At 47.3% G+C, this 14544-nt stretch overlaps 1 protein-coding gene across 9 annotated transcripts in view; it reads left to right on the top strand.

The window, feature by feature from the left end:
* Window positions 1-14544, top strand: part of MED27 (mediator complex subunit 27) — a 249192-nt gene that overhangs the window by 60693 nt on the left and 173955 nt on the right. For all 9 annotated transcript variants that reach the window (XM_045043254.1, XM_045043253.1, XM_019816686.3 and 6 more), the window contains exon 3: window positions 4258-4388. In XM_045043254.1, coding sequence (XP_044899189.1) covers window positions 4258-4388 — 131 coding nt within the window. The remainder of the gene's footprint in view (window positions 1-4257; window positions 4389-14544) is intronic.

The following is a 14544-nucleotide window of genomic DNA, read 5'->3' as shown; positions in this document are numbered from 1 at the left end:
AGGTAGGATAATGCTGGGAATGATAGATGCTGCACCATGGACCCCAGGGAGGTTTTAGCAGACATTTCAGCCTTTAAGTACTAGGCCTAATTGAATGCCACTGGCTTAATTAGTATATTGAATGTGATAGAGGTGATGGCTTTGCTTCTGTTTTCTCCTCAAACTTCTGTCCATTGCAAAACTTATCCTTTATCTGTTTTGGAGCAGATAGAAACATTGAGAACAATGTGGAGGACAGTGAGCCACGTGGAGAGCCAACCAAAAGAGATCATTGTTCATCTGGTTTTCTGAACCCAAGATTTAAGTCAGAAACTTTGCATTGGAAGCCTGGTTTCTATAATTTAATAATAGTTCCTCTCAGTATGTGTTGTTGTTTGTAATTTGAAACATATTCAAGCTAATTGAATTTAGGCATCAGTAGTTTAGACTTGCTTAAAAGCAGTTTCTGTAAAGAATGAGGCTATCCGGGAGAAAAGGGTTGTTGAGTTTGACGCATGAAATTGGGGGCGACATTGCCTCACCACCGTAGGCTAAGGCCAGATGCCCAGGTAACTGCTTTAGGAAGCCAGAGGAATGACACTCCAGTGCTAGAGGAGAAGATGTGATGCCTGTTTTGTCGAGGGGGAAGGGAGGGAGGTGTGTGACATCACACAACTCTTGTTAGTAGCAGGGTCCAGTGGCGCATGCTTAAAGCGGACGCGATTATAGAGGCTGTCGGTCTGCACGTTAGGGTTTACAAGGACCTTATCTGACAACACTCGGCATTGTTGCCTGATCAGTATCACTAAGAAGACAGTGTTACCTTAAAGAAAATATCCAGGAGGTCAAAGTTTTCCTGATTCCAAGAGGTGTTCTCCCCAGCTCATTACGAGTTGTTGAAATTTCCCCAGGTTTAGAGGTAATTAGTAGACATAATTGATTCGAAAGGGCTTTAGGTTGAGAACCTACCGAAAAGTCCGAGGTCAGTCATGGAAAACAGGAAGTTGACGGTAGCTGCAAAATTGCAACTGAGAGAAATGTTCTCCAAATTCAAACAAGCCTTGAAAAAGCTGTTAACCACAGAGTGGCAATTTACCAGTAAATAAATACTGGCCACACAGACATTCCCATTCTCCACAGCCATGAGATGTGGGAGTTAAAAAGAATGGATTATTTTATTTCTCACCCTCTTTCATTTTATTCTTGCTCGTTAGTGGAGAAACGATCTTGGACAGGAAAATCACATTAGAACTTTGATAAGTTGCTTTTTGAAATAGAGTTGTTTCCATGCCACAGACATTTGGAGCAAAGTATGTTTATTGAAATATATTTTTATAGAAAATATTACAGAACCTGTAATTGAAAACTTATGGCAGTATTTCGGGGAGTGATATGTTCTTAATGTTAATTTGTGGATTCGCTCTGAACTCCCTTCTGCTGTTTTAGAACCATTGGCTGAGTGAATGTTTTCCAAGAGTCTTTTCAGATCTAAACTGTGTTTCATGGAATGGAGTATTTGGTGCTTAAATAATGTATAAATCCAGTTGGACAGAATCTGCCTGTCAGTTTTATTAACTTTGACCTTTTCTCCCATTATAAAGATGGTTCGGTAAATATTTAATGGGCCCCTTATAGATCTTGCCAGTCGGAGCTGTGTTCCTGGAAACTGGGATACGTATATATGATTAACAAATGTCGCTTAATCACTGTGAGTCAGCTTTGAAGGGCAGGTTTTGTTTTTTTGGGAAGAGGAGTCTCTGTGTGCTCCCAGAGGTGCACTGTATGTTAAGAGTTCCCAAGATGGCAGAAGGGTTAAAGGAACCCTTTAAGAGAAAGCAGCGAGCATGCATTTCTGCTGTTTTGGGGGTTTTTTGTTTGTTTGAGCAAATGATCAAAATGATGCCAGGTGGGCGAAATCACGCTGCCACTCTGCATAGTTAGCAGGACTCTGCCACTGGAAGAGTCAGCAGGGCCGGAATGGCTGAGCTTGCATGGACCCTAATAAGATACAGAGAAGGAGGAGAGCCAGAAGGAGGGACGATTCCTTGAGCCAGGAAGGGACCCCTGCCAAGCTGTCTTTCCCTTTAATTCCATAAAGCCCCATGCATATTGCACTCATTGCAAGTTCTGGTGGGGAGGATCGAAACCCAAGTAGCTGACATTTTGAAACATTGTCTTTCAAACTTGTACTGTCCCTTGCTTCCATTGATTTCCCATTTAAGAAATCTGTAGGAGAAAAACAAATTTGAGCAAAATTCATTGGTCCAAGATGAGTTGTTAGAGCCAAATTATGCCCCCCCTTTTCCACCCTGAGAAGAACTCCATTTTTATTATGAATGTGATATATCTTTGTCTTGTATTGTTCAGCCATGAGGCTCCCACAGCAAATCGACCAAGTAAATCAAGAGCCTGTTAAAAAGCAATATGGATGCTCCAAACGCAGACATTTCAGTCTTACTGGGTCACTGGACATCTTCATTTTTTATAGCCACTTTCAAGAAGCAGATCATTTCAATTGGTTTTCTTTTCTTTCACTCTCTATTTGTGTGCAGCCCGGTGGCTTTAGGTGAGGCCATTTATTTTTCTGAACGTTATTACCCTTTGCATCCAGGGCCCAGCCCCTTTGATATGGTGGTCACCACTTTCATTACCATGAACTGTAGGGTAGCTGACTCTGCAAAGGAAATCTATGCCTTGGAAGAGCATTTTGAAAAGACATTGATTCAGAGCTTCAGAGTGAATGAGTATTTGTATGTTTAGTTAATTCTAAATAAATGTTTGAAAGACCTTGCTTAATTTGGGAAGGGAGGAAGAAACATATTGGATGTTATAAATGGTCTCAATCCAGATTCTTAGCTTGGCATTTTCACATTTGAATGTTTTATTTACATCTGTTCAAAATTGGGATACCTTTCAAGGGTAATTTTATTATAGGGAGATTGATGACAGCTCTTACAATCTAAAACACAAAAGTATGGGATTAGAAAAGGAAGATAGCAATCATTGTCACATGTCAGATTGGATATCGGCCTCACTTGGCAAAGAGGGAGGATGATGAGTGGTATTTCAAAACAAAAGCTCCTGCTGGTGAGATTTGGGGGTGGCGGGGGGAGACTGACTACATTGGGGCACGAGGGAACTTTCTGCCGTGATGGACATTATCTGTACCGTGATGGGGGGGGGGCAGTTTCACAGGTATATACATGATCAAAACTCTTCAAACTGTACGCTTAAAACGTGTGCATTTTATTTCGTGTAAATTGTAACTCAGTAAAGTGGATGTTTTTCTCCAAGTCCTGTCTGGTTTAGAATTAGGCAGCATTTCCTCTCTTTTCCAATAGCAAAATTAAGGTCTAGAGAAGTAAAATGACGTGTCCTGAGCGGTTTGTCCAGAACAAAGCAAAGGATACAGGCCCACTTCCAGAGCCCGCTTAAAGTGTTTTGCCTCCTTACCAATTGTTCCGATTGCGTGTATACAGAGTAAAAGGAACTTCTCCATCCCCTTCCCTCCAGTGAGCCTGGACCCATTTGTGTACTTGGCTGTGGGCTATACTCAGGAGCCTATCCTTAGGATTGACACTTGTCTCTCCACCACTGGGAACAGTGGCCCAGTGGTTCCGAAGGCTGAGGCCGACCTGTGCTGTGTTCCGTATATGTTTGTGATAAGCCGCGCTGTGCTCCCGGTTTACTCGAGCAGACTACCGAGTTACGTGGCTTTTATTGTTAGCAAGAGTTCCGAGAACTAATTTGTCTTTAAGGAATCCCTCAGGATCTTATTATAAAAAATGACATAGGCTGTAGAGAACCATCTATAGAAAACACGTATGAATAGTAGTGAAAAAATAAAGAAGGTAACGGTGACCTAGGTTCTACTACTTAGGAATATACTGTTGACATTTCAGAGACCACCCTTTTACATGCCCCTTTGTTGACAGTCCAGCCTGTACCCTAATCAACAAAATGATGCTGCAAAGTTCTTTCCATTATCTCAGCCAAGTTCCCGGCTGTCGATGGCCATTCAGATCGCTCCCAGGTTCTCATCGTTATGTGATGCTGCGCCCAGCAACCTCGACCACGTTTCCTTTCCTGTTTGTCTCGTCCCCTCACAAATACGTTCCTCGAGGCACAATGTTAGCGGCTGTATTTGCGGCGATTTGAAATGTTCTAAGGTGGCGGGGGAGGGGGGGTGATATATCAAGCGTCGATAGTTTCACGGCCTTTGTCCTCCTTTTACCAAATGTCATTTTTCTCCCCTTTTCGTTCCGGTTCTTTCTGCAGTTGCAGTACCACGCGGGCCTGGCGTCTGGCCTTTTGAACCAGCAGTCGCTGAAACGTTCTGCTAACCAGATGGGGGTGTCCGCCAAGCGCAGACCAAAGGCCCAGCCCACCACGCTCGTCCTGCCGCCTCAGTGAGTAAGGGGTTTGCGAAAGCTCTTCCGTCCTGGGTGAGCTCTACTCGGTGCTTGGTTTTGGCCCACGGAAAGTTATTTTTGTGAGATCGTTCCTTCTTTTGAAAAAGGGCTCCGCCGAGATTAGAAACCGAGCGTGCGGGTAACATATCTCGTATAGATCTCAAGTGAAGCAGTCATGACACCGTTCGTAAATGACATATTTGGTGTGTGGTTCTTTTTTTCCCCCCACCTGGGATTGTAAGATACCTCACAGCCTTTTATTTATTTCCCCGTCACGTTCCCAAAGTTGGCAGAGCCGTGAGTACGGCTGACGAGACAGCTGAGGAGCATGTTTTGAGAAAGCTGGAGGCCACCTAGAAACCTGGGAGAGCTGGGATCAGAGTCGTGCTGGGCTCACTCGCCCTTTTTTAAGCGAGTAAAATACAACCCCTTCTTTTTCCTAGTAGGAGAGATAAGAGAGACCGTAAGGTTGAGAACACGTTCAGCCTTCACACAGGTATCCACCCACATCGGGCCGCGTGGCCACCCCGTCCGGGATCCCTCGAGGGCTCCTCCCCAGGTTCCCAGTCGGTACACGTGCTGCCTCCCTACCCGAGTTTAACACTGTTCTACCTTCTTTGAACGGTTACTTTTACCTGTTCTTGAACTTTGTATAAATGGAGTCACACGACACATAATCTTTTGTTATCATCTCTTTTTCACTCCACACAGTGTCTGTTGGATTCATCCAGGTTGTTTGTTCTTTTTTGTTGCTCTCTCGAATATGCCACGGGTGATTCATCCATTTCCCGGTTGGGTTGTTCTGTGCCAGAAGCCCTAGTGGATGAAGGCCAGGCTCACCCAATGTGGAATCAGAAATGCAAACACACCAGGGGCTCCTGGGTAGCTCGTTGGTTGAGCGTCTGACTCTTGATTTCGGCTCAAGTCATGATCTCGCTGTTCGTGGGCTCGAGCCCTGCATCAGGTTCTGTGTTGAGCCTGGAACCTGCTTAAGATTCTCTCTCTTTCCCTCTGCCCCTCTCCCCCTCATGCTTACACTCTCTCTGTAAAAAAAAAAAAAGAAGGAAAGAAAGAAAGAAACGTCAACACACCAGTCTTTGCTGATAGCTTTTCTGTGAGCGCACACACTCCCCATAGAGAGGCGGTACTCCCAAATGGCTTGGCTTGGACTCTAGACACATTCCCTAGCCTGTCCTGCCCTCCTGTTGTACCCTCTTTTGGTTACATCCTCAGTTACAAACTACACTTGACACCTTGAACAATGCGGGGGTTACGTGACAGGCACAAAGAGCTGTATATAACTTTTGGCTCCCCCAAAGCTTAACCACCGATAGCCTGATACCGACCGGAAGCCTACAGATGACATAAACAGTCGATGAACACTGATTGTGTATGTTAAACGTATTATATAGCCTCACAATAAAATAAGCTAGAGGAAAGAAATGTTATTAAGAAAATCATAAGGAAGAGGAAATACGTTCACCGTACCGTATTGGAGAAAAAGCCGCGTGTAAGCGGACTCAGGCACTTCCAACCCGGATTGTTCAAGGCTCAACCATACTTTTTAAAATGTCCAGCCCTGAGCAGTGTTTCCGGGTAAGACTCGGTTGTTTGCCTTTACACAGGATCTCTTTTCTTTTCTTTTGGAGGAGCAAATATTTATCATACCTACTATCTGCCAGGCACTGCCCTAGGCTGTGGGGACCCAGTCATGAGCAACACAGATGTGGTCCCACCTTCCTGAAGCTTTTTGTTTGCTGGGGGGAAAAGGCCAAACCAAACAAAAAGCACCCCTAAACAAAGTAACAAGCTCACATAATAATTTCTGGTTAAGATTGGTGCTTAGAAAAGACAATGTAGGGTGGTAAGGGGTGGGAGCGGGGGAGACTGCTTAGATCAGGAGGTGTGGGGGGGGGGGGTCTGAGAAGGCCTCTCCGAGGAGGAAACATTTGGTGCAGAAAGGCCAGTGGAGAACTGGGAGGTCACTGGGGATGCCTCTGGGGGGTCTTGTCCCTCGCCGGTAGACACTCACACCACCCCTTCTAGGATTTTAGGGTTTTCTTCACAATTTAATGTTTGCTTCCAGGATAAGATGAACAGGACCAACCATGCACAGGTGCGTGTTCCTCAGAGACTTTGAGGGATGCCAGACCGAGAGTGTTTTCCTCTTTGGCAGAAAGCTTCTTTTTTAGATTTTATTTATTTATTTTTTAACGTTTGTTTATTTTTGAGACAGAGAGAGACAGAGCATGAAGGGGGGGGGGTCAGAGAGAGAGGGAGACACAGAATCTGAAGCAGGCTCCAGGTTCTGAGCTGTCAGCACAGAGCCCGACGTGGGGCTTGAACCCATGAACTGGGAGATCATGACCTGAGCCGAAGTCGGGCGCTCAACCGACTGAGCCACTCAGGCGCCCTGGCAGAAAGGTTCTTAAGGAACATTATCTGTTGTTTCTTGTATGTTGATTTGGTGATTCTGCCAATCTCCAACTTTCAGTCCTCTGTAGTCTAATGGGCCTTGTAACTTGTCATTTTCCCCACATGGATTGTCTACTGAGGCAAGATGTTTGGCGAGAAGTGAAAGACTTTCTAATGGTCCCATAAGACTGGAGCCAAAAAGTGTTTGTTGCCGACTCTCTCTTGACAAAAGTCAGCTCTTAACCCATCTGTTCGCCATTTGTTAATTTGCATCGGCTTGAAACCTGTTTACAGGTGACGTGCTATTATGAGGACACTTAGAAACTATTTTCAGCACCGAGGCAATCAACAGACTCTGTTCTCATGCCAAAAAAAAAAAAAAAAGGTGTTCACAACTGTCATTATAAATTTATAATAAATCACTCAAAATACTTCGTTTCAAAGAGAAGAGTGGTTACTGTGTCCTAAGAATACAACGTTGGAATGATTTCCTATACTGAGTAGCCTGTTTCCTGTGAAAATTGACTGCCGCCTTTTCACATCATTGAGCTTTTGGGGCTCATGTTATCCTGGATCCCTTCAGAGACCTGTCCGGTAGGCAGGATCTATATCTAAAGGACATTCAGTGCCTTTTTATTGAGCGCCTACTATGTGCTTACCGTGTTAGAGTCAGGAATAGAAATACCAATAAGACATAGCTGCTGGACTAATTGCATTAGAAAATATTTTAAAATGAAAACATAGGCCACTAGTAATATATATATAGAAACCAAAGATTACAAAAAAAGGAAAACACAACAATACTGTCACCCTGAGAAAGTTATTGTTAAGGTTTTGAGGGATATTATTCTCGACTTCTATGCATATATAATTTTTAAAAACAAGAAACAACCTCCAAAAAGGGTTGTATTGTAATGTCCCGTATCACATCTCCACACTTACTGAGCGTAGCTGTTAGACATTAGTGTGATTTTGCGGAACATAAAATTTGCATATTAATCATACACGTTATGGTTGTATTGGGCAGAACACTACTGATTATAACATTTTTTTTTGTTATAAGCACGACGTGACCATAAACTGACGGTGTCATTAGGGAAATCCCTTATAAAACAACACCCAAATCTTCCAGGGCTGGCTGCATTAGCTATCTATCGCTGTGTAACAAAACACCCCAAAACGTGTTAATCTGACAGCAGTAAACATAATCTCTCACGTGTTCTGTGGATCAGGAGTCTGAGAACGGCGGACTGGGTGGTCCTGGCTCAGTCTCTCATAAGATTGCAGTCAGATGTAGGCAGGGATGCAGTCATCTGGAGGTTGGACTGAGGTTTGAAGGTCTTGTCCACGGTGGCTCCCTCACGTGGCAGGCACGTTGGTGCCGGCTGTCGACAGGAGACCTCAGTCGCCCTCCACAGGACGCTTGAGTACCCTCATGACTGCAGGTGACTTGTCCCCGAATAAGCCATCTAAGAGAACGAGAGCCAGGAGGACTTTATCCTTTTTATGACCCAGCCTCAAAGGCACAGCATCCATTCCGCCCCATTCTGTTGGTTAGGAATGACTTTCTAAGTCTCATGTCCGAGGGGAGGGGACGAGGCTTTCCCTTTTGAAGGAAGGAGTGGAAAGAATCTGAGGACGTTATTTTAAAACACACCTCAGTTGCCAATGGAGAGAATCCTTGCACAGAGGGAGGAATGGCTGAGCCCACAGGAAGCCCCGTTCACTTATTTACTCAGCAAGTATTTTCTCAGGGCATATATGCGTTTAGTTCTATGCACTGTGCTGGGGATTTGGAGATGAGGAAGATAGAATTTTGGCTTTCAGGAAGCTCTGAGCAGAAAGAGAGGAACAAACAAGTAGCAGGGAATCCTGGTAACGTGTGGCAAGTCCCGAGGATACGACCCCAAAGTGCTCGAGAAGGCCACGGGCAGGGTGCTCAGAGGGACCCACGCTTCGGGGGGGCCCGGCCAGACTTCACTGAATTTCTCCGCTGCCGGGTGTAAAGGATGGAGGCTGAACTTTATTAAGAGAGCTCGATGCTTTCTCGCACAGGCTTATGGGATTCTAAGGAAAGGTTTTATGTGTCAGCAGCGGAGGGCCAGTGCTGGGCTCCAGACGCCTCCTCCTCTAGAGCTCCGTTAGTGTGGTGACCGATGGGTTTCTGCATTGGCTTGCGTCGGCATCTGGATGGCAGTAAGGCTACACAAGGCCACGGGCTCGGCCTAAGTGTGCCGAGACCACAGGCACGGCAAGAACGCGGGAGGTTTGTACGGCGTGTTTGTTTTTGAAATGCGGTTGGCTTGAACAGTAGCAGTCTTTGAAGACTCAGTGTCCCCTGAGTTCCCGGAGGATTAGCGATTCGTGAGATTAATGATTCGTCTTTTTCTCCTCCTCCAAAGAAGCTGGGTGGAAGACAAAGATGTCGTTCCGTTCCGTGATGAAAGCTCTTTTGTCACGTGTCAGCGGATGAAGCGACCTCCCTCCTGTGACTCCCGAGTGCTCGCGTCAAGTCTCTTGCAGAAGGGGCATTGGCGTTGCCAGAAAGGAGCCGCGTCCCCTGTTCCTGGGCGAACTCGATCGGGCTTTTGACCCTTTGTAGGATTGAGATCAGCTGGAGAGTGGCTGTCTTACTCGACTGATCTGCAAGTTGCACGTGGAGATAGCTGCGTGTGTCAGATGGAAGCGTGTTTGCGCTCCCTCAGTAGTGTCAGCGCCCTGACACGTTGTCCCGTGTGCTCTTGTGCTAACACGGGATGTTGGTTTTAATCCATAAACCAGGCTGAATGGCCCGTGGCGCCCGGCATCGGCCTGAACACATGCTGGCTCTCAGGGCAGCGAGGCAAAAGAACACTTAGGTGTTCTTCTTTTGCACACCTAGATCTCATTTCGATTTGAGGGAAAAATCGTTTTACAGACATGTTATTTTTAAAAATACTACCTCCCATCCCCCGGAAGTCGTGGGGACAGGCAATTTCTTTTGTGCCACGTTATCCTTCCTGGAAAGGTCCTGACTGCTAAATTTTTTAAGGGCACTTTGGGGGCGCCTGGGTGGCTCAGTCGGTTAAGCGTCCGACTCTTGATTTCAGCTCAGGTCATGATCTCACAGTTCGTGGGATCGAGTCCCGTGTTGGGCTCCACACTGAGCGTGGAGCCTGCTTGGGACTCTCCCTCTCCCTCTCTCTGTCCCTTCCTGCTCTCAAAATAAGTCATAAATAAACTTGAAAAGATAAAATAAATTAAGGGCACCTTCCCTTTCACGGGCTGCCTTTTCTCTAGTCATTTGGGATACACGGTCCATGCTGCCAACCGGCAACAGCCCTTCCTCTTGTCCAGTGTGTCCACCCTCCCAGCTACTCCGAGCCACGTGTCCCCTGGTCTCCTTTGTCTCCCACGTGTCAGGATTCCCCTTTCTCCTAGTTTATTTCCGGCAGTGTGCAAACACGCTCACCCAGACCCGCCTCCCGTAGGAAGACCTGGCTCACGATCCCGCGTCTGCCAGTTCCCACCCCCACTCTCTCCTCGTGACAGCGCGACTTCTCGAAACAGTTGACTGTGCTTCTCTCCAGCTCCGCGACCAGGCCCCCACTGTTCTGATTTCTATCGCCGTACCCTAGTCTTGCCTTTTCTAGAACTCCACATAAATGGAGTCATGCAGAACATAGTATTCTCTTTCCAGTTTCTTTCGCTCAACGTGATGGTTTGGAGACTCATTTATGTTGTACGTGCCAGTGGTTTGTTCCGTTTCATCGCAGGGTGGTGTTCCTTGGTGTTCTTTGGAGTCTGCTGGCACCATTTCCTCCACATTTTGCATCTGTTTCGATATCACCTCGTACCTTTCGGAGTGCCGGGAGCCTTCCTGCTCCGGTTCGTGGATGACCTACCCCAGGTTTGAGTAACAAAAACAGCACGCAGGGACAAGTGTTGCTGGAAAGAAATGCCACCAATTCAGGAGGTAGCAGGGATAATGACTCGGCACATACACCTAGGGGTTCCAGTGTTTGAACAACAGATTGCCTTCGGTAGGGCCACTAATTTGGCTGTGGGAGTTTAACTGACGGAGGCTCATTTTCCGCCACTACCTTGCACGCTAATTCCCAGGAAGATCATCGACTTGAAATTACACACGGTGCTTGTACAGATGATTGGACTCTTTCCAAGATGTGTGGTAAACGCTGCTTCTGTTCTTGAAAGGCAGAGGCTCATGTTGTCTTTTGCTTAACGTGAAACCAACTGGAATCGCAGAGAGCAAAGCAGTGGCATAAATCTGTCCTTGGCGATGGTGATGAATGAGGGCGGGAGCCTCTCGTGGTCATTGGTGTTTCAACCGAGCAAGGCCAATATCTGCCAGGACGAAGTGCACTACACCCGGGGCCTCTTCCTGTAGCTTCCTGGCCATTACATCGTTATCTTTCCTGTTGCCGATTTTCAAGACTTTTTTTTTTTAACATGTTGTTCCCCTCAGCCACACAGATATGAAACTCCAGGTTTCTGAGGTTGCTCTGCCATTCCAAAAACCTTGATGCAGATGTTTGAGTAGCAACTGTGGACGTGCTTCCTTGCAGGGACCTAATTTGCTTCTCGACTACTTGAGCTTTTGTTTGGCCTCATGAGGATCTTGGTATTTTCGTCAAGGGCAGAATTCGGTAATATGTTGATAAGTTTATATTAAATTCTTCCACTTAGATGATGATGGGAGCCCTTGAACGAGAATATTTCGCATCCCTCTTTATTGGAGTTTCGTTTGCCTCCGAGCAGACCAACGGTGAATAAACCATGAACGAGGAGCACACTGGTTCATTGCCGTGAGCTTTAGAAATGCAGAGTGTTGTGTCTTGAATCCCTTTCTCCGGGGATGCTTATTCCACAGGCCGACTCTTCCTGAGTTTGGGCTGGTGAGCCGAGCAGGTGTCCTGCCTGTACCGAGTGTCTCCGAAAAGGAATAGAGAACTTGGCGGCTGTGAGTTTCCTGAGTTTTGGAAAAGTCATCAAAACTCGAGGAGGAACTCACTAAATCCTTCTTTCCCCTACCGGCAAGTATTAAGTAACAATATTCATTAAATACCACTGAGAGGCTGTGTAATAAAGAAATAATCCTAGGCCTTGGTGGCTGTAACTCTCCAGAAGAGTTGAAATTGAGAATATAATTAAAGATTAAAACATTGTTTGCATTCTAGAACATGGAGAAATCTTTGTCTCCATTGCGGGACCATATTAATAAGGGAGAGATCAGATTCCAATAACCAGCAGCGCACAGGCTCATTTATTCGCACCAGCCGTGCGTCAGCTGTCTGACTCAGGGCTGCTGTTGTCTTTTCCCTACAAGGCTGGCGCCGTGTCCCGGAAACGGTGAGAGACACTGGCCCCTTCGCAAAAAGTGTATCCACATCTCTTTGGGGTCCCGAGTTTGGATAGGAACGTGCACACGGCAAGAGTTACCTGTGTGTATGGATCTTCACTTCCTTAATTCGTCATCTCCCCCCGTTTTGTCAACAAAATTTTCTTCGGTCTGTTAGTTTCAGCCAGTTTTCTGTACGAAGGTGAGAAGGTTGGTAGAGGCGGGCGTGCCTGCCTCTTGCGGGGGTTCGTAATGGGGACCGGGAGAGCGGGGAGAGCACTGTGACGTGTCAGGCCATCTTGACGGTGACGGAAGGACTCCCTCGGTGTCCAGAGCTCCACGGAGCCAGCCTGCGCTCCCGGCCCCCCGAGTGGGAGCCGGGGAGGGGGGCCCGGGGCCTCGCGCGGCTGCCTTGTAAGAGTCTCCCCTCGTGAGCGCTATTTCACTTGCTCCCCCTGCTGTTTTGTGGCTCTTCACAGTTGTTCGGTTTCCGTCTGCCTCGAAATAGAATCAGAAGGCGTTCTGAGGCCCAGGGTGCAGACTTGTCTTCCCGGACGTCCGGTCCGCCCTCCTGCCTCGCTCTCCTTGCTCTCCAGGGTGTCTCGTGTGGGTGCTCGGAGGAGACACAACGCGCTCAGTAAAAGTTCTTGCAACGTCCTTTCTCCTGTGTTTATGTGCTCGTGTGATTGGCAGGTAGAGAAGGGAAGGGTCTCTGCCTACCTCTCTCTCTCTCTCTCTCTCTCTCTCTCTCTCTCTCTCTCTCTCTCTCCCGGCCTGTCACTGGGACAAGAAAAATGTGGTCCACTGACTGGGCAGGAAGCAACCCTCACCTCCTCACTGCTGTGATGCTCGGCTCTGGAGCTCTTCCCGTGGCATTTGCCACTGTCCACAGTATGTTTTGGTTGAGCTGGAAACTCCTGGGAACCAGGGCTCCCCGCGTCTCCCGTCCAGCCTCGACTGGCTGAACGGACAAGTACCACGGGCTGGTTCCCCTCTGTGCGACCCCCCACCCCCTCCGCCGCTGGGCGATAAGGTTGAGAACACCTTTTGACAAGATGTTTACTGCTCATGGCTATTAGTAAATCGGAAATGTGAGCGTTGGGTATTTAAATGGCCGGGAACCAGGTACCACTTGGATCGACAGAAATGCCTGCGGTGGCGGGGACTTCGAGGTGTGGGTGTGGCCCTGCTGAGTGAGGATGGCTAGGACTGGATCTGCAGGCTCGGGCAGCAAGCAGGGCCCGGAAGCTGGGGCGAGGCCTTGCAGCGGGTTCCTGCAGGGAGCCTCGGGCCCTGGGGGCTCACGAGCAGGGGCCCGTGTATGGAAAGTGGTATATTAGGACGATTAATCAAGTAGCAGAATGCAGATAAATAAGGTAGTCCTTTGTAGCTGTTTAAAAGATAATTGGTTCATGTTACTTATCTTTTATCCCCTCTCTTTGGGCAGGAGAAAAATCTCTGGGAGAAATCAACGAGGAATCCCTCATAAATATTAATGCAAAAATCTGTCTATGGAGAATAAATATAGGGACATTTTGTTTTAAATGCTCTATGTCGTTGTGCTTCATTAGCATAGATGTCATAGAAGCTCCTTTTCTCCCCTTGAGAGACCGTATTTAGTTCTGCTAATAGCCGCCCGCTGAAATCTGTAGCGTGTCGCTGATTGTCATCCTTTCGATGGACAGAATGACTTTGCCCTCCTGCTTCAGCCAGAGGGTTTCCATCCTCAGAAGTGCTGGCCCATGGCAGGAAGCCAGGAGGAAGTCCAGGATCATGTCTTACTAGCTGGAACCTCCGTCTGGACCTTTGCTTCGTGCTGTCTGGCCACCTACTGTGTCTGTGTGCATGTACCCGTGTGTGTGCGTGCATGTGTGTTTATACTTGTCACTCTGTAACCATTGCCCAGGCATTTTCTACAGGCTAGGTGTTTGCTTGATCAGGCTGGAACTCTAAAGGTGCAGAGTTCCTGCTGTATGCAGACAGACGAGACACAGAATGAGCTCCGTTATGAGCCTGTTAAGTTGGAGGAGCTCTAAGTCTTTTTTATTAAAATTTTTTTTTAATGTTTATTTATTTCTGAGACAGAGAGAGACAGAGCATGAGCAGGGGAGGGGCAGAGAGAGAGGGAGACACAGAATCAGAAGCAGGCTCCGGGCTCTGAGCTGTCAGCACAGAGCCTGACGTGGAGCTTGAACTCATGAACCATGAGATCATGACCTGAGCCGAAGTCGGACGCTCAACCGAGTGAGCCACCCAGGTGCTCCTAAGGAGGAGCTCTAAGTCTTGAGTGAAAGGATATGACGGACTCGTGTTAAGATCCCCCGTCTTCCCCCTTCTCAACAGTATGTGTGTCGGAGTGGGGGTGGGGGGGGGGGAGAATATGATAAAAATTAGCTACTA

Source organism: Felis catus, chromosome D4 (genome assembly GCF_018350175.1).
Source record: "Felis catus isolate Fca126 chromosome D4, F.catus_Fca126_mat1.0, whole genome shotgun sequence".
In the NCBI taxonomy this organism is placed as follows: Eukaryota; Metazoa; Chordata; class Mammalia; order Carnivora; family Felidae; genus Felis; species Felis catus.
Note: the sequence above shows the minus strand (reverse complement) of the source record. Positions and strands in the feature narration are given on the sequence as shown.